At 38.9% G+C, this 20,287-nt stretch overlaps 1 protein-coding gene across 2 annotated transcripts in view; it reads right to left on the reverse strand.

Moving 5' to 3' along the window:
- Nucleotides 1-8,006: 8,006 nt before the first annotated feature.
- The window catches only part of EFHC2 (EF-hand domain containing 2), a 194,246-nt gene continuing 181,965 nt past the window's right edge, over nt 8,007-20,287 (reverse strand). For both annotated transcript variants that reach the window (XM_032258551.1, XM_032258550.1), the window contains one exon: nt 8,007-10,589. In XM_032258551.1, coding sequence (XP_032114442.1) covers nt 10,488-10,589 — 102 coding nt within the window. In that variant the 3' untranslated portion in view covers nt 8,007-10,487. The remainder of the gene's footprint in view (nt 10,590-20,287) is intronic.

Consider the following 20,287-nt stretch of genomic DNA (forward strand, 5'->3'; position numbering starts at 1 on the left):
AGAAGGAAAATAATAATGATCAGAGCAGAAATCAATGAAATAGAAAACAGAAAAACACTAGAGAAGGTTAATGAAATTACAAGCTGTTTATAGAACTGATTAGTGTCTAGCCATGCTGAACAGGAAACAAGGAAAAGGATAGAGCAGTTACCAATATCCGGAAAGAGAGAGGTGATAGGACTAAAGATTCTTTAGATATTAAAAGGATACAAATTATATATCATTAACAGCTTTAAGCCAATAAATTCAACAACCAAGATGAAATTGGCAAATTATTTCAAAGACACAAACTACTAAAACTCACAATAGAAGAAACACATAATGTGAACAGCCCTATATCTACTCAAGTAACTGAGGCTGTAGTTTAAAAAACCTTCCCACAAAGCAAACTGGAGGCCCAGATGGCTTTACTGGTAAATTCTACTAAATTTTTAAAGGAGAAATAATACCAACTCTATACAAACTCTTGCATAAAACTGAAAAGGAAATAATATTTCCTAATTTATTCTATGAGACCAACATTATCATGAAACCAAAACCAGACAAAGATATGACAAGAAAACTACAGATTAATACCCTTCATAGATTTTCACAGGAGAAAAAATTAAAACAAAATTTCAGCAATTCAATCCAGCAATTTATAAGAAGGATAACACATAATGACCTAATAGGGTTTATTCCAGTAATGCACAGTTAGTTTAATATTTAAAATTCAACGTCATTTTCAATCAAAAAGTGGACAAAGGACTCAAGTAGTCATTTCTCCAAAGAAAATTTACAAATGGCCAAAAAACACATGAAAAGATGCTCAACATCATTAGTCTTTAGGGAAATACAAACCAAATGAGCTACCAGTTCACACACAGCAGGATAGCTATTTTTAAAAAACTGATGAAGATGTCAAGCCACTGGAACCCTCATACCTTTACGGTAGGAATCTGAAATGGTTCAGTCACTATGAAAAACAATTTGGCAGTTCCTCAAAACATTAAATGTAGAATAACTATATGACCGTAGAATTCTACTCCTAAGTATATACTCAGAAGAACTGAAAACTGGTACTCAAACAAAACACATGTGCACACATGTTTATATAGCAGCACTATTCATAAAAGCCAAATGGTGAAACCCAAAAGTCCATTGATGCATGAATGGATATGCAAATTATGGTATATACATACAATAAAATATTGTTCAGCCACAAGAAGAAATGAAGTAGCAATCCATGCTACAACATGGATGATCAAAAACATTATGCTAATGTGAATGTACTAAATGCCATTGTGAATGTACTAAATGCCACTATATAATTTAAAATGGTAAATTTTATATGAATTTTGTCTTAAAAACCATTTAAAAATTAATGTCATTTACTATATTAAATACTCTATTTAAAAAGAAAAATCATATGATTATTTTAACAGATGCACCAAAATGTTTAACCAAATCCAAAATCAATTCCTGATAAAAATCTCTCAGCAAAATAAAAATAGAAGGGAGCTGGCCTAAACCTGATAAAGGATGTTTACTAACATCCTACAGCTAACTTCATACTTAATGGTAAAACACTGAATGCTTTCCTTCTAAGTTCAGTGACAAGAAAAGGATGTCCGCCCTCATCATCTCTATTCAATGTTGTACTGAAATTCTAGCTAGTGCAACAAGACAAGTAAAGGAAATAAAAGGCATCCATATTTGAAATGAAGAAGACTTTATTCGCGGACTAACATTAACTATATGAAAAATCTAATCATCTGTAATTGCCTACTTGTACTGTCCATGTGAAAAATCTGATGTCTAGAAAAACACTGCAAGACTAATAAATGGGTTTACTAAGGCTGAAGGATACAAGATCAATGTATAAAAATCAAATAAACAAAAACTGCATTTTTATCTTCTAGCAACAAAAATTAAAATTTTTTAAAATTACCATTTACATTTTCATTAACAAACTGGAAATACTTATGGAGTAATCTGTCAAACGTGGAAACTAAAAAACATTGCTGAGATAAAGAAACCTTAAATAAACAGTGATATACTGTGTTCATGGGCCAAAAGACTCAATATTATTAAGATATCAATTCTCTTCAAATTGGTCTATAGATTCAGTACAATCCCAATAAAAATTCTAGAATGATTTTAGAATTGACAAGCTGATACATGGAAATTCATAAGAAATTGTAAAATATCTAGAATAGCCAAAACTACTATGCAAAGAACAAAGTTGGAGAATTAATGCTACTGATTTCAAGACTCATTATAAAGCTATAGTAAACAAGACAGTGTGGTATTAATGTAAAGATCAACACATAAATCAGCAGAACAGAATAGAAAATCCAGTAATAGATCCATGCATAATTGACAACTGATTTTCTGCAATGGTACAAAGGCAATTCACTAGAGATATGTTAATCTTTTCTTTTTTTTTTTGAGTCGGAGTTTCGCTCTTGTTACCCAGGCTGGAGTGCAATGGCGTGATCTCGGCTCACCGCAACCTCCGCCTCCTGGGTTCAGGCAATTCTTCTGCCTCAGCCTCCTGAGTAGCTGGGATTACAGGCACGCGCCACCATACCCAGCTAATTTTTTGTATTTTTAGCAGAGACGGGGTTTCACCATTTTGACCAGGATGGTCTCGATCTCTTGACCTCGTGATCCACCCGCCTCGGCCTCCCAAAGTGCTGGGATTACAGGCGTAAGCCACCGCGCCCAGCCAAGATATGTTAATCTTTTCAACAAATGGTGCTATAACAATTGAATATCCATATTTAAAAAAAACAAAACTCGGAGCCCTACCTTGTACCATATACAAAAATGAACTTGAAGTGGATTATAGACCCAAATAAAAAATCTAAAACTATAAAACTTCTAGAAGGAAACACAGAAAAAAAATTCATGACCTTGGTTTATGCAAAGATTGATTAGGCATAATATCAACAACATAATCCATGAAAGAATAAATTAATAAAACAGACTTCATCGGAATTAAAACCTTTTGTCTTCTAAAATACCCTGTTAAGAAAGTGTAAAGACAATTATAATCTGAGATAAATATTTAGAAATCATGCATCAGATAAAAAACCTGTGTCCAAAACATATAAGGAATTCTCAAAACTCAATGAGAAGAATGTAAACAATCACAATGGGTTACAGTGTTTCCCTGATATCTGTGGAGGATTGGCTCCAGGACCTCCCACCGATACCCACATTTGTGGATGCTCAAGTCACTGATACACAAAGTGGCATAGGTGTTTGCATATAACCTATACACTTCCTCCCATATACCTTAAATCATCTCTGGATTACTTATAATACCTAATACAATGTAAGCACCATGTAAATAGTTGTTACACTGTATTGTTTAGAAAATGACAAGACAAAAACGTCTGTGCATGTCAGCACAAATGCAATTTTTAAAAAATGTTTTCTACCTGCAGTTGGTTGAATCCACATATGTGGAACCCATGGATATGAACAGCTGACCGTATCACTACACAGCTGTTAGAGTGGCTAAAATTTGAAAGATTAACATACAAGTGTAGGGGTAGAAATGTGTGCTACCTTTCCTCACCATAAGAGTCATGGCCAACACTCCTGTAACAACACGCAGGTTAACAAGAGGAAACGTGACAAATTTATTTAATCAAGGTTCTGTGTGATATGGGAGCCTTCAGACCCAAAGACCCAGGACAAACTATGTTTTTGTGCTTAGGTTCAATGAAGAAAGGACAGCTATGTGGAAATGTGATTGGACAAAAGGGTACGATCTAATGGTAATAGACTGAGGGGGGAAGCTCAATAAGGCCAGTCCATTCATATGTTTCTTGGCCTCTCTGTGTAGCATTTCTTTCCTCTGGGTATAGGACAGGACACCTGTCACATGAGGGTCTCAAGGGAGAAGGGGGAAGGTCAGAGAATGACCTTTCTAGGCTCTATGACCTGTGTTGGGAAAGAGGAATTCTGGTTGCTATGACACTTTTCTAGGAGAAAATGGGGGATAGAGGAGGATAGGAGAGGGTCAGAGAGACCTTGCCTCTGAGGACTTCAAATCTCCTTTAGAGTACTCAGCACACCAAGGTACCAAACTTTGGGGTATTGTGTTTTTTTACTGGAAAAGCGTCTAAATACAAATCCCAAGAGAGAGTTCTTGGACCTCATGTAAGACAGAATTTGGGATGAGTCCATAAAGTGAAAGCAAGTTTATTAAGAAAGTAAAGAATAAAAGAATGGCTATTCCATTGGCAGAGAAGTGGCATGGGCTGCTTGACTGAGTATACTTATGGTTATTTTTTGATTATATGCTAAACAAGGGGTGGATTACTCATGGGTTTTCAGGGAAAGGAGCAGAGATTTCCCAGAACTGGGGGCCCCTCCCCTTTTTAGACCATATAGGGTAACTTTCGGATGTTGCCATGTTTATTAGTCCATTTTCATGCTACTATGAAGAAATATCTGAGACTGGGTAATATATAAAGGAAGGAGGTTTAATTGAATCACAGTTCTGCATTGCTGGGAAGGTCTTAGGAAACCTACAATTACGGTGCAAGGCAAAGGAGAAGCAGGCACCTTCTTCACAGGGAGGCAGGACGGAGTGAGTGCAAGCAGGGGAAATGCCAGATGCTTATAAAATCATCAGATCTCTTGAGAACTCACTCACTATCATGAGAACAGCATGGGGGAAGCCATCCCCCATGATCCAATTATCTCTACCTGGTTCTGCCCTTGACATATGGGGATTATAGGGATTATAATTCAAGGTGAGATTTGGGTGGGGACATAGAACCAAACCATATCACCATGACATTTGTAAACTATCCTGGCACTGGTGGGAGTGTCTTCTAGTATGCTAATGCATTATAATTGGCATATAACGAGCAGTGATGACGACCAGAAGTCACTTTCATCACCATCTTGGTTTTGGTGGATTTTGGCCAGCTTCTTTACCACATCCTGTTTTATCAGCAAGGTCTCTGTGACCTGTTTCTTCTGCTGACCTGCTGTGTCATCCTGTGATTAAGAATGCCTATCCTTCTGGGAATGCAGCCCAATAGGTCTTGGCCTTATTTTGCCCAGCCCCTATTCAAGATGGAGTCACTCTGGTTCAAATGCCTCTGCCACTCCTAAGTCAGGCTTTCAGTTATTTACAGTTCATTAAGTTAGGGCTCAAAGTCAGAAGGCAGCCTCAGGCCAAATTTAATTTAACTTAACAATTTATTATCCTGATTGGGGTGATGTATTGTGAGTATATACATATATCAACTCATCAAATTGTATACTTAAATATGTGCAGTTCATTGTATGTCAATAAAGCTGCTTTTAAAAAAAGTTATTACTGTTAGTAATATGCCAGATACTATGGTTCTCAAACAACATACCTCCCTTAGTAATCTTATTCAAACTCACAATTACCATCCATACTCTGATGTTTCTCAAATATGCCTCTCCAGCCCAGGCCATTCTGCTAAGATTCAGACCTGTTAATCCAGCTGCCTTAACATGGCCACTTATCAGTTCCACAGGCACCCTAATTCAGCATGCCCAAGGCAGAATTTTTGATATTCCCCCTTCACTTGATTTTTCTCTCACATATCCCAGCACAATGAATGGCAACACCATCTGCCCAGCTGTGAAAATGACCCAGTCACAATTTTGATTTCTTCTCCCTCATCTCCAACAACATACCAAATGCATCGTGAATCCCTCCACTTCACACCTACATTACATTAATCCAAACTACCCATCACTTCTCTGGCAACAGTCTACTAATCAGTCTTCTTTCCGCCAAACTCACTCTTAGAGTTCACATACACAAAGCAGCCAGAGATTTTAAAATACAGACATGATCTTTCCATTCCCCAGATTAAAATATTTCAGAAACTTCTCATTCCCTTGGGATGAAGTGCAAACTCTTCAACATGAGTCACACACACAAGGTGGTCCCTATTTTTGTCCCGACTCCCCTCTAAAATGGTCATCTCTTGCCACTTCCCTTCTCACCCTCCTAGCTCCAGTCATAGTTAAAACTGGGGGCATTCGCAGCAGTCTGAAATGGCCGTTCAGCTCCTGTTCTTTATTCAACGGGTGGCCTCACAGCAATAATGAACAGTGGTAGCACAGGAGAAAAAAGCAGGCAAAAGCAATTTTATCAAGTTCCTATTTCAGTCAGAGGTTCTTGTTGTATAGGCAAAGTAGGAAAAAAGAAACACAAAGATGACTTTGGTGGAACTATTTCTAAAGGAAAATGCATTTTTATGTTTTCACCAAGCTATCAGCCCCTCTGGATTTTAATATTATAGTGGGGTCATAACAAGCATTTCCTCTATTGTTGGCTTTACACAGATGCAAAGTGGTGCTCAGGAAGCTGGGAAACTGATGAATAGTTGGTTTGATGTATTTGAATCATTCAGCACTTTGAGTTAAATGTGCATATTCTGTTCAAAATAGACAATGGGGAGGGGCAGTCCCCTCTTTCCCTCTCTAACTTGCATAACATCAGGCCTCACTGCTGTAACTAATGAGTATTTAGAAGTAAAGGCTCCTACTGATTCCAGTGAGTCATTAATTCTCTGCTTGCAGAGCTGCTGTGGAGTTTTTCATCGGCCACATTTTTTTTAGCTTTTACCAAGTTGCTTCTGAACAGCAGTGCTGACCCCTAGGCTCGTGTGCATACCACACACAAGACACATAATGGGCTTGAAAGTTCCCTTGCAAGGAATTTTACTGGTGACCGGGAACAAATTACAAAGAAGATGCATATTCCAACCACTCTGTTGACAAAGCTATCTCAGAACTCTTAGTTTTAGGGAACTTAATTAACCTTGAATGAAAATGTATATTTAAACCAATATATATAACCTGGTGGAATAAGGAGAGGAGGTAAGTTACAAAATTCTCTTAAACTAATTGCACAGTCAGCCCTACCCTTTGTAATAATGTTTGCTCCATTATCGCTCCAGGTTTATTGTTTTCTAAATAGCCTCATTGATCTTGCCTCAGTGGGCTTTCCATTTTTACACATTACATTCTCTTGGGAACTGAAAAGCATTGTGTCTCTGAAAATGCTCAGTCAACTTGAAGAAACTCATTTTCGAAAAGGTCTTAACCTGCCTTCAACTTGAAGCAATTCAGACTTTGCCCAAACCAACATCAGGGCAGAGACGCATCACCCTTGTATATGTTTCCACCATCACTGGGAAACTGTTTGTCTGAAAAGTCATTTACAGACCATTTTTTAAGGGTATTTAAAATTCAGGGATCTACATTCATAACTAAAATGAATGTACATGTAATTGGGAGCATGGCACTTCATTATAATGGATTCTGCATTATTCAATAACATAACTACTTTGTGGAAGGCCCTACTGTTTCATTATGACTCCAACTACTAAGCTTATAGCAAAATCATAATGTGTGGTGGAAGGAAAGGAGAAAGAAGAAATAAGTGGAAAAGGCTAGGAAGCAGCCCCAACTCAAGATAAATCCAAGTTGGACAGGCAAGAGTTTTGTATTTTGTATTTATTTGAGATTCCATTTTACTCATCAATAATTCCCTATTTGAAAGAAGGGAGGGCAATTTAAACATTCTAAACTCATGACTGAGGGGTCTATAAAGCTTAGAAGCTCTACAACCCCAAACAACCAAACTTCAAATACTCAAGTGTTTAAAAAAATAGCAAGAATAGTGTATTTGTCAGTAATTGGATCAAAAGCAATACAGGAAACAAAGTAGGCAAAATGCTCATTATAATGCTTGAAAGTTACGAAGCTCTGTATCTCCCCTCTGTTGTCTAAACTTTTAACCATTTTAGTAAGCTTAAGCTAAAGTCAACCAATAGACTTACCCATATTACTTTTCAAGTGGTTAGGTAAAAACAGTAACAAAAGGCAAATAAGCACTGCAAATTAATCCTCTGCTGGCGACACCATACCTCGCAACAGTGCCTCCGTAAACCACTTAATGTGAACTTCAACAGCTTTTAATAAGTTTTGTATGAAAAGACATGATTTGATTTGGGGTATCAAACGGCTTTATCAATCATTCCCACAGTTCCAAGAATACTAAAAAACAATTAGTTCTTAGGACAAAAGGTTTGCCTGTATTAAACTTCAACTCACCCAGACATCCAAAGGTGGCACTTGCTTCTTCATCAAAATGAGATCACGTTAGCAGCTGAAAATATAAGTATATGGAAAGGTTGTGAAACTTCTTTCAAATTATTACCCTGGAACAATGACAATAGTTGGGATTTCTCTTTTGCAGAGGGAAGAGAAGAGGCAGAAATTCCAGCCCTCCACCCCCAAAGATTTTAGTCTCGGGGTTTATTTGTGCTGAAAACCAGAGTTATCTACTGCTTGAAACCTAAGCAGAATGCATCAGCATTTTGGGACCACCTGGGACCAAAGGGGGCTGGGAGACTTCCAGATGGATTGTAAGACAATTCACTGATATTTACATAACGAGAATAAATGTTTTTCCTAAGATAGCATTTCCCTTCCGTGTCTTGAGACCACCAGCAAAAGAGGGAGGTACAGAAATTCTATTACATTAATAGTCTTTGCTTTTATGGCTTTGGCATTTATTAACTAGTGGGAGCTGTTTATTGGGTCATAAACTTTACTAATGGGGATATTATCTCTAAATTATAAATCTTGTTCAGTATATGGTTTAGTTATAAAAAGAATAATTATTTAAAGTGTCTGTATGGCTGCAATGTATCATGTTTATCGGCATGAAACCTATAATGGCCATTTCATTGCTAATTGTGGGCTTGATCCAGAAACAGCCAGGGCAGTAACACACATCTATGCAATAGAATGAGCAGTGTCACCCCACAAGCTCAGGAGCATTGTCATTGGTTTGCTTCCTTTCTTTTTCTCCTCCTATTTCTCAAATGAACTATATTATGAGCCTCTACAAGGGCTAAATTATCTACATATTTAAACTCTTGAAGGAAAGACAACTGACTGAAGAGTTGAATAGGTAAGTGACGAATGTGTCAGCTTGAAAAGTTCCAGGAAAGTGTCATCCTTCTAAAAGCTTGCTCTCTGGGGAATGAAAAATCTTAAAGTGACAAAATGGCTTGGCACTGTCAGTTGCCTTAAAAAAAAACCTGGGACAAAAATCAAGTAGTCAAATTTAGGTTTTATGGTAGATAGTTTTAGTATATAAATTGAGGGTACTAGTTTAGTGTTAAGTCCTGAAAGGGTGGGGGTGGGGAGAAGCATCTATTCTAACAATAGCACATGTGGAATTATCATAGGTTTCCATATAGAAATAGTTTATTGATTAACTTCCATTTTTAAAAAATGAAAGGACCACTGTTGTCGAGAGCAAATTGGTACATTTGAGTGCCAAGAAGCCAGCAAGACACTGCCGCAAATGTGGAGTGAAAGAATAATGAGTCCGAAGGGTCCCTTGAGAAGTCATCAGCTCCTCTTCTTCTCAAAGTAGTCCCTGAAAGGTAAATGGTGCAGGTCCTTCTTGAGAGGCCTCCATTGTCTCCGAGAACACCAGGGAAATGGATTGATGATACATAGCACCCAACACTGAACAACAGATAGGCTGGGATAGACTTCTACGCTGAATTCCCAGAAGTACATGGCTATGGGTTTTAATCAAATGTATAGTATATGACAAGAGTTCCATTGAAGAAAAATAAAAATAGAACTAGAAAAATGCAGTGGGGGAAATGTTGTAGTTTCTGAATATTTAAACCTCTAGGGTGGGGTGGGTGGGATGTGTGTATAAAACAAACCAAAAAAAAAAAAAATCTCAAAATCTTCAGCATTCACATTCCTAAATATTTTAGACATAATAAATTTTGGTCATACTATAATTATATACACATGTATATATTCCTAAGCTAACGAGATGACTTTAGATAGAAAAAAGGGTATTAAAAATATAAATACTGCATATGTTCCCATTTCTTTCCCAAGTATGTGTGTGTGTCGAGGGGAGGTTCTTTTTCTTTCCATAGCTTTACTAAGTTCAAAAGATAAACATTTTTACTCTAGAAAGGTTTAAGAATTATTTTGATGAGGTGAGTTGCTAGAAAACTTAATTATATAAATAATAAACATGTCAAAAAGATTTCAAAAATGTTTAATAGAATCACAACTTATTGCTGTGATATAATTTGATTTTATATTGTCATGTATAACCATCAAAATTCATTTTCTGCTCATATAGTAATGAATCAAATTATGTTTGATGAAAAATTATCAGATTTTTGGTATTAATAAATCATACATATAATAAAAATACTCAACATGTTTCAAAATGGCATTTTAAATAGTACTAGTACGTCAGCAATACAATATGATGTCCTGAAAAACTAACATGACAAAATAAGATTAATTGTGGTTTATGGATTCCCATTCAATATAAACCTTGTTTCTTTTTTGTTTTTAATGAAATTATATCTACTAAAGTAAATGTGGCAAAATTAGAGAAGTAAATCCAAAAGAATTGACCAAAACTGGCATGGTTATTCCTCCTCTAAGCCAACTGTATCCTTCAAAAAGGTAAAGTAGTCAATGTTTTTCGCAGGAATAGGTGATGGCATCCCAAGCCAAACATCTTCACATCTCTAGAGAAAAAATAAAAAACAAAAATTGATACGATTAGAGCCACATTTCAAAGTAGAGTTTTGCAAATTCAACACCAAACAGTTTATATTCAAAGTGAAAATTTGTACCATCTTCTTTAGGTTCATAAGTACTTTGTGGTAGACTGGATACTTGTTCTTGATTCTTCATTGCCTGCCTGTATAAGAATTATGCACCCACACTCTTTGTCATAAGACTCTATAGAACCTCCCGTGGAGTAAGAAGAGTGTATTTTCCTGTTCCTTTGATACGGGGTGGGCCACATGACTAGCTTTGACCTATGTACTGTTAGCAGACATATCATGAACAGAGGCTCCAGCGTGCTGGCATCATTTGGCTTGGTCTTCCATGCCTCTGCCATCACCGTAAGAAGAACATGGCCCAGGATACTGTTGTTCTTAGAATGACCAAGGTAGATCAGACCAGGCTGGACTTGTAGACTAAGAGCCAAGCTCAGCTGAATCCACCCATGCTTGACTGACCTACATGCCCACAGACAAGAAAAAGAAATGTGTTTTGTTGTGAACCACTAAAATTTAAGGAGTTGTTATTTGGCATTATTACAGTGATAGCTCCTCCCATACTTTCTTTTTTTTAGGACAGAGTCTCACTCCGTCACCAGGCACCAGGTTGGAGTGCAGTGGCATGACCTCGGCTCACTGCAACCTCCGCCTCCTGGGTTCAAGTGATTCTCGTGCCTCAGCCTCTGGAGTAGCTGGGATTACAGGCACATGGCACCACGTGTGGCTAACTTTTGTATTTTTAGGAGAGATGGGTTTCGCCATACTGGCCAGACTGGTCTGGTCTTGAACTCCTGGCTTCCAGTTATCCGTCCACCTTAGTCTCCCAAAGTGCTGGGATTACAGGCATGAACTGCCACCTAAAGAACCCAATTTTTAAAATACAAACTGTTAGCTATACGTTGCTTGGTTACTGTTTCTTCAGGAAACAATGAAAAGAACGCTGGATCACTCACAGTATGATCCTGCCGATAAGCCACTTTATGTGTATACACATACACACACAGATGCACATTTTCTTTAATATGTAATACATAAATATGTGTGTATATACACACACAAACTCTTTGCGTATGCTGCAATAGTTAATTAATATCAACAGGAGGCAAGGTCCATACATACAGTTGCTTATATTTCTACTGTCAAGATTGAAATATGACTGTCAAGGTTAATTGTTGTATATATGTATATTAATATTAGTATCCAGAATCACAAGGTGTCAGACACATAGGTAAAGGCTCAATAATTTGATGTGATAGAATTTTGGAAGCCAGCTGATTAAGTGGTGTTTCAGTTGGACCTTATGGGATGCAAAGCAGTTCAGCAGAGGGTTAAGGGTCGTGAAGGATGTTCCAGGCATAGGCAAAAGCATAAGCAAAGGCCTAGAGATCTAAAACCTATTTTAAAGAAAGGGTGAGTAGAGCAGTGTGGATTGTGGCATATGGTACAAAGTGGCAAGAGAGATGGTTAGAAGGAGAAGCTGGGGCCAAACTTCTGACCTTCTGTGCTAGTTTATACTTGAGGCTGTGGTTAGGGGAAGTCACTGGTAGGTCTTGGCCAGGGAAACGACAGCAATCTGATTAGAAACCGATGAGCTAACTTGCTGGATGTACAGAGAATGAAATGAAGTAAGAAAATCAATCTGGAGGTGAATGCAATACCACGAAAAGATGACTATGCCGTAACCAGGGCAGCTGAAGCAGGCATGGAGAACAGGAGCTACCTCTGAGAGAGGCTGCTGCAGGAGAATGTGAAACAGCTAGAAGGGGATCAATTTGAAATGGTGACAAAAGAAAGGTATAGTGCTATAGGTTGAATTGTGTCCCCCCCAAAAGAGGTATGTGAAGTCCTAACCCCTTGTACCTCAGCATGTGACCTTGTTTGGAAATAGGGTTTTTGCAGATGTAATTAGGTAAATTAAGATGAGGAAGATGAGGTCATACTGGAGTAGGGTGAGCCTCTAATCCAATATGACTGGCCTCCCTATAAAAAGACAGCCAGGTGAAAACAGAGACACACCGGGGGAACACCAGGTGACCAAAGAGGCAGAGATTAGTTTTGCAGCTGCAAACCAAGGAACACCAAAGACTGCCAGCAAACCATCAGAGTCTAGGAAGAGGCAGGGAAGGATTCCCATACCTCTAGGTGACAGCGTGGCCCTGCTGACACCTAGATTTTGGACTGCTAGCCTCCAGAACTATGGGAGAATAAATTTCTATTGTTTTAAGCAACTCAGTTTGTGGTATTTCATGTGGGCATCGCTAGGAAACTAATATAGGTAAGGATGGTTCTAAGAATTCTAAATTTAGTAATAGTTGACAGTGTCTGTTATTAGTTTTCTGGGGCTGCCATAACAAAGTACCACAAAGTAAGTGGCTTAAAGCAACAGAAATTTTTCTTTCACAGTTCAAGAGGCCAGGAGTCCAACATCAAGGTGTTGGCAGCCTTGGATCTTTCTGGAGGCTCTAAGTGGGAATTTATTGCATGCCTCTTTCTTAGCTTCTGGTGATTGCTGGCAGTTGTTCGTTGGCTTGTAGGCACACCACTCCAGCTTCTGCCTCCAACTTCACATAGTGTTCTCTGTGTATATCTCAATGTCTTCATGGGGCTTTCTTATAAAGTCACCAATCACAGCATTTAGGGTCCACTCTGATCCAGTATAACTTCATTTTAATTAATTACATCTGCAAAGACTATTTAGAAATAAGGTCACATTCTGAGGTTTGGGGTAGACATGACTATTGCAGGGGACAATATTCAACCTAGTGTAATATCATAAGGAAAGCACGAAGAGTTTAAAAACATTTTTAGTAGGAAAACAAGGTTCAGAGGGAAATTCTAACTTCAGTTGTGGTCATTTTTTCTTTCAGTTGTCCATGGGACATCAAGGTGAAGATTCTGTTAAACATCTGTTTTTTGTGATTTTTTTTATTTTGTTTTGGTTTTGTTTTTTGAGACAGAGTTTCACTCTTGTTTCCCAGGCTGGAGTCCAGTAGCATGATCTTGGCTTACTGAAACCTCCGCCTCCCAGGTTCAAGTGATTCTCTTGCCTCAGCCTCCCGAGTAGTTGGGATTATAGGCATGTACCACCACACCTGGCTAATTTTCTATTTTTAGTAGAGATGGGGTTTCACCATGTTGGCCAGGCTGGTCTTGAACTCCTGACCTCAGATTATCCACCCACCTTTGCCTCCCAAAGTGCTAGGATTACAGGCATGAGCCATGGTGCCCGGCCTCTGGTAAACATCTGTAAATATGGTTCTATATAGCACAGAGTCAGAACTGTGCAAAAATACAGAAGTCACTGGAATATGAGTGATACGTAAAACTATGACAATTGATAACACTGCCATAGAATCAGAAGAGAACTAAGTACCAACATCGCTAATTCAAGTGTAAAACCCTAATTTAAGAGATGATTTATGATGATGATGATGATGATGATAAACTAGTTGCAGATTTTTGCAGGGTTATAGATAGGAATCCTGTAATTACCTAGTAGTAATAAGAATAACAATACATTTATTGGATATTTACTACATGGCTGGTACTCTTTTAAGTGTTTTACATGTATCAGGTTATTTAATCATCACAGAAAACCCTGAAGAGGTAAGTATTATGATCATAATCTATTTACAGAAAAGGAAACTGAGACAGAAGGATTAAATAGATTATCTCAAGTCAAACTTCCAGTCAGTGGAGAAGCCTGGACTCTAATAACCTGGGCAGTGGAGCAGCAGAGCTGTGCTCATCTGTGGGGCTACCCTCCAAAGCCGAGAAGGGGAGTGGATCTATTCAGAAGCAGCTGGCTTTCATCCTACATAGCTACATTTGATCCTCACATTTCCAACAAGAAAAGTCAAGTAGAAAACACTGCAGTTCTTGAAGTGACACTACTATTCTCTCTCAAGGATGCTGCCTCTCAGAAGTTAAGCCCAAACCACCAAAGGGCAAAATGAAGAGGGAAATGACCATTTAGATGGCTGATGCCTAAACCAACTCCTAAGGGGTGTTTTGTACAATTCATACCACATGGAACTTGGTAAAACATCCTTCCTTACACCAAAAAGTAGTAAACCATTACAGACACGCACACAAACACAAACACACACACACACACACACACACACACACACACACACACACACACATATAAATTTTAATCAGTGAAGGCTAAGATCAATAGTCATTCAACTCCACTATTTAACATGTCCCCCAAAATTTTATTACAAAACTTACAGCAATATTTGCTCTTAAGTGATGTTTGTAAATTTAATCTCATTATAGAGGAATAGTACAAATCTATGACTTCAAAGTCACCATTCTCTAATAGTTTTTTTAAATAAAAGTTTTCAATACAGAAATAATAAATTATGTAACTCATATAAAATGATGAAATTATTTGGGGGAATAGATCTTCTTATGAAATAGGTCACTACTAGAAGATCCTGCCTCATAGCTTATTAGGTAGCAAAAGTGGTTTTGTTTTTGTATCTTTTGAGCAAGGAATTGTGATTTAAATGCTGACAATAAAGAAAATAATAGAACTTACAATGCAATCATGACAACTCAAGAATTTGGAGATTAGATCAGATTTGTTAGCAACTTGGACACAATGAAACTCAAATACCCATGAGATTTGGAATTAAGGATAATTTAAGATGGAAAGATAACGGTAATCCATTTCTTTAAATCCTGACCACTTTAAACTCCATGGCTCTCACAAAGCTCTCCTGATTATTCCAGCCCCATTGTGCTCTTTCATTTGAATCAATACCACTTCCCTTGATTATTTTTCCTTTTGTCACTCTTCCTTAAGTTCCAGGTGGGAGTGACTTTCTGTCCAAATATTTCATAAATGCCACAGGCACATTAGCAGTGCTGTGGGTCCATCTATTGCCAACCACCAATTTTAGGGAGATTTTCACAGCTATTGGCTTAAAATGGATTAATGGAATCGAAATTGGGACCAAAGGAAGGTTAGGAAACAGGGGAAGTTTCCAAGGCTCAGGGGATAGGGTGATGCATCAGTAAAGTAGAGGGAAAGGTACCTTCTTCATAATTTTGTCTATAATTGGATCTACTTAAGGAATCTCATGGCCAGCCCCATGGCCAGCCCCTAAAATGAAGACATTTTAGGCAACATAAGAAATCCACATATTACCACTGCCTAATTGTACTTTCTAATAAATCTGAAAGTGTTCCAAATGTTATAGAATCTTTATGAAAATCTAGGAAGTGAGTTAAAATACTGTCCTCATTTAATTTTTTTTTTTTTTTTTGAGATGGCGTCTCGCTCTGTTGCCTAGGCTGGGGTGTAGTGGCACCATCCCGGCTCACTGCAATCTCCACCTCCCAGATTCAAGCAATTCTCTGCCTCAGCCTCCTGAGTAGCTGGGATTACAGATGCCCAACACCACACCTGGCTAATTTTTTTTTTTTTTCTTTTTTTTTTTTTTAGTAGAGATGAGATTCCACCATTTTGGCCAGGCTGGTCTTGAACTCCTGACATCATGAATCACCTGACTCAGCCTCCCAAAATGCTGGGATTACAGGTGTGAGCCACGCTGCGCCCAGCCTCATTGACTTTTTATTAATCCTACCATACAATGCAAAGAAAACTTGTATCATATGGCTTTCCCAGCAGTGCATATCAGTTTTAAGTGGAAATAACTGCATGGTACTTTTTACAACAGGAGGAGTCATCTACAGAAGTTGATCCCACCCATTCCAGATGAGGACAAGCCTGCTTGTATCTCTATAAAACAGATTCCCCGGGCAGTGCAGGTTTGGAATTTGGGATCTTAACTGTCTATGTGTAGTGGGCTCTGCCACTACCTCTTCTAATCCCCTCACCCTTTCCACTCTAGAGCATACCAGCCTGACTTCCAACTGCCAGCACCTGCGTTCCTTTGCCCTTGGGCTTCTCTTTAGCCTCTGAGGCTTGCTTTGGCTGTCCCTGTGGGTAGCCACAAGTGCCAGGGAATTATTTTCTTTCCTCCACTTCAAGAGCAGCTCTCAAACAATGACTGATGGGAGTTGATGGATGAATACCGCAGCTCCCTCATACTTTGGATGGGATGACTGTAAAGTGTCAGTGTTTCCCAGTTGCATTAAGCTCTAATCATTAGGTCAGGTGTGGGGGCTCACACCTGCAATTCTACCATTTGGGGTGGCTGAGGCAGAGGATCACTTAAAGCCAGGACTTCTGAACCAGACTGGTCAACATAGTAAGATCCCATCTCTACAAACGAGAAAAAAATAGCGGGGTGTGGTGGTGTGGGCCTGTAGTCCCAGCTGCTTGTGAGGCTGAGGTAGAAGGATTTCTTGAGCCAAGGAGTTCAAGGCTGCAGTGGGCCATGATCGTGCCACTATACTCCAGCCTGGGTGACAGAGTGAGACTCTAACTCAAAACAAAACCCTCAGTCATCTACATCATCTACATTTGTAACTGGTTTGCTAATATGCCTTTAGTAACTCCTTCCCTTTCCTTTCTCACTCTCCCACTCCCTTACTAGTGTTTTCACTCCTCCCCATAAAATGATTTACATTTAGATCTTTGTCTCCAAGTCTGCTTCTAGAGGAAGTCAGATGTAGATTCTATGGAATTTTGCATTGATCAAAATTAAGACTATGTCTAAGAAAGTCACAGCACAGCTTGAAACAAAGCACCTTCCTGACAAACTGGATAGATCCAGAGCCTCCAAGTGACTTCCAGATAACTCAAAAGACAGCACCCAAATCTCAGACCAAAATTTGATGTAATCTGGAGCATAAACAGTACATGCCACATAGTGTTTTCTGGAAGAAGGAAGAACCATGAAATGCAGAGTGAAATTCAAAGATACAAAAATCATGATTCTAAAATGTCTGGGAATCATTGTCTCCAAGAAGGCCCTATGATATCTTCCAAGCTGGCTGTCACTCGAGGCACTTAAGATGTCAAACAAGTTGGCAATAAATTACTCGTTCATCAGCGGTGAAAAAAACGTAGCTGCTGATCTGTAAAACTGCATACCCTTGAAATGGGAAGCAAAGATGGCACTGGATGAAAACCCAGTAAACAGCAGCTGCCCAGTGAGAATAGCAAAGCTGTGTGTGAGCTAATGGGCCCTAGATTTATTTGCTTTGACATTTTTAAAAGGAAATTTAATTGGATTATGTCTCCTTCTAGTTTAAAATTTTCTACTGTAATACTGGCCACCAGATGCATGAGGGGAAAAGATCGGGAGCCAATTAAATTCCATGCTTCACTGATACAAGGTTATTTTTATTCCTCCCAAATGCAAGGCAGATAGAGTCATGTTAGTGATTTCACCATGTTACTACCCTCCACTCACTAGGAAAAGGATATTTCTATGAGAAATGCCTATAAATTGATAGAAAAGGCCAGTAGTGTATATAGTATTAAAATTGTGGTTTTCTTAGATTTTCTCCCTTCGAATAAGGTTAAGAAGACTTTAGAAGTAATCTAATTAGTTTGACAAAAATCATAACAGCAATTACATTTAAGCAAATCAAATTGAAATAAACTTGGAGAAGAGGATTTTGCGAATATTACATGAGATAATCAAGAGCATTCTGATAACATGAGGAAAAACTCATATATAAAGCCAGGAGATTAGCTTAGATTTCTATACATTTCTGTCTTTACAGCAATGTCAATATTTCATGATTGCTTCCCCCTTCCCTAGACAAAGCTTCAAAAAGTTGTCATCTGTGTGTGAGTTGTAGCTAAAAGACAGGTGTAATTTCCAAACAGGAAAACTTTCCTTGGAAGTGCAATGCAGGGCAAGTAAAATTTTCAAGGAGATGTGGACTTTTGAGCTTCAATGATAGTCTTATATGTACAATTCAAGTGGACATCACCCGATGCTGTAGATGAAAGTGGATTCCAGGAGTATCATTTCCTACTAGGTTATTGCTCTGTGTTAGGTCATCAGTATGTATTTGCCAGTTATTTTTTAAATCTAAGAGGAATGGTTCACAACCTTTTATTTCAACTGTTATATTCAACCACAAATATTAGAAATAACTTTACTTATTTAAAAAATTGGCGCTGGCCCTGACTATTTAATCCTTAACATTAGGAATATGCTTCCTATCTATAAATTGGGAATAATACTTATTCTTGCAAGATTGTTGGGACAACAAAATGTCACAGATTATTCCATGCTCTAAATACCAAAAGGAGATTCTCAACAAGGTGGGTGTCCAAAGATGTATCCCAAGGTGTACCCAACTGCCCCCTACTTCCTGCTGCCAAGGCCCTATATCATCCTATTGTGAAAGACAGTGCTTTAGAGCTGACTGCTAATGCGTCTGCAGTTATGATGTTCATAAAATGAAGCCACATCCAATTTTTCTGAGAAATGTCAAAAGATAAGATGCCAGTCACACAGTGTAAGTTATAAAGTTTATATGAGAACCAATTTCATGTTATTTTTTAAAACGTGACTTCTGGGATTAACCAGACAGGCTCTAAACAGTGGGACCTATTCTGCCAGTTTTACAGCTACCATCTGTGGGTAAACACAATAGAATGGAAATGGGGTCTCCAGGCCATGACAGCACCAGGGCAACATGCAGAGACACAGATAGCCACATAATGGAGTGAGAGTTAAATTACAGCCCCACGGCTCACCATGGGCTACTGAGGGGCTAGGCAGAGGGATAACCAAGGGAGCCCAATGAGAATCCAGGCTACACGCTATTGGCTACAGGCCATAGTCAACAGTCATGATGGATGACAGCTTACATCCAACCAATTTTTTAGGAAAAACCTGTCACCAAAGGGCAGTAGGACTAATCAAAGCTAAACTAGCTATACTATAGTACTCTTTAAATTCTCCTTGTTTGTTGTTGACCCCTATTCTTACTAGCTGAGGCCACCTAACTAGCACATGTAGGGGAGCCAGGTGGCTCCTGTGAGTCCAGGGGACTGGTCCTCAAATCCAGCAGACCAAGCCCCAGAAGCAGTTAATATAGACCTGGCTTTATATCCTGACTGTGGGGCTTGTTCTGAGCTCAAGGCTTTATTCTGGTAACAGGCTGTGCTGGATCCGTCTCCATTTGCCCCTCAAGATCCATTCTTTGCCCTTTTCACTCCGCTTTCTGCCCTGGGAGATCAGCTCTGTGGATTGCATCACTCCTCAAGCTTCCTTGCTCTCTGGCTTCTGGGTGGGTTCAGCCAATGTGAAGCAGCATCAGGAGATCAGAAAACCGGAGAAGCAAGAGGTCAGAGTATAGATTTCACTTCCCTTCACTCTGTTCCCTCCCTGCCAGGCCATGGTTTGGGGGTGGCTATAATGGCTACACTCCTCTACCTGCAGCTATAGTTGCAGCTCCTCTGCTGGGCTCCAATAACACCAATCCCTCCCTGCTTCTCCCGTTCTTGCCAGTCCCTGAGTACTCCACTCCCTTGCTTGGTTCCCTTAACCCTACCCACCCTGTCAACAGTCCCTTTATCAAATCCATCTCCAGGATCCCTTTGAGTATGCTGCATGTTTTCTGCTGTAACCTCACGGGTATGGGGACTTAGCCAGCTCTGTCCCCTTGACAGGATGAAAGCTTGGTCTGAGCCTGCTGAGTGGCTCCCTCTGATTGCCGAACGGTGCTAACTTCTAGATTCCCCATCACTATGCTCACTGTTTTGGAGG

The sequence above is a fragment of the Sapajus apella genome, unplaced genomic scaffold (assembly GCF_009761245.1).
Source record: "Sapajus apella isolate SASKATOON/1434 unplaced genomic scaffold, GSC_monkey_1.0 scaffold103, whole genome shotgun sequence".
Classification (NCBI taxonomy): domain Eukaryota; kingdom Metazoa; phylum Chordata; class Mammalia; order Primates; family Cebidae; genus Sapajus; species Sapajus apella.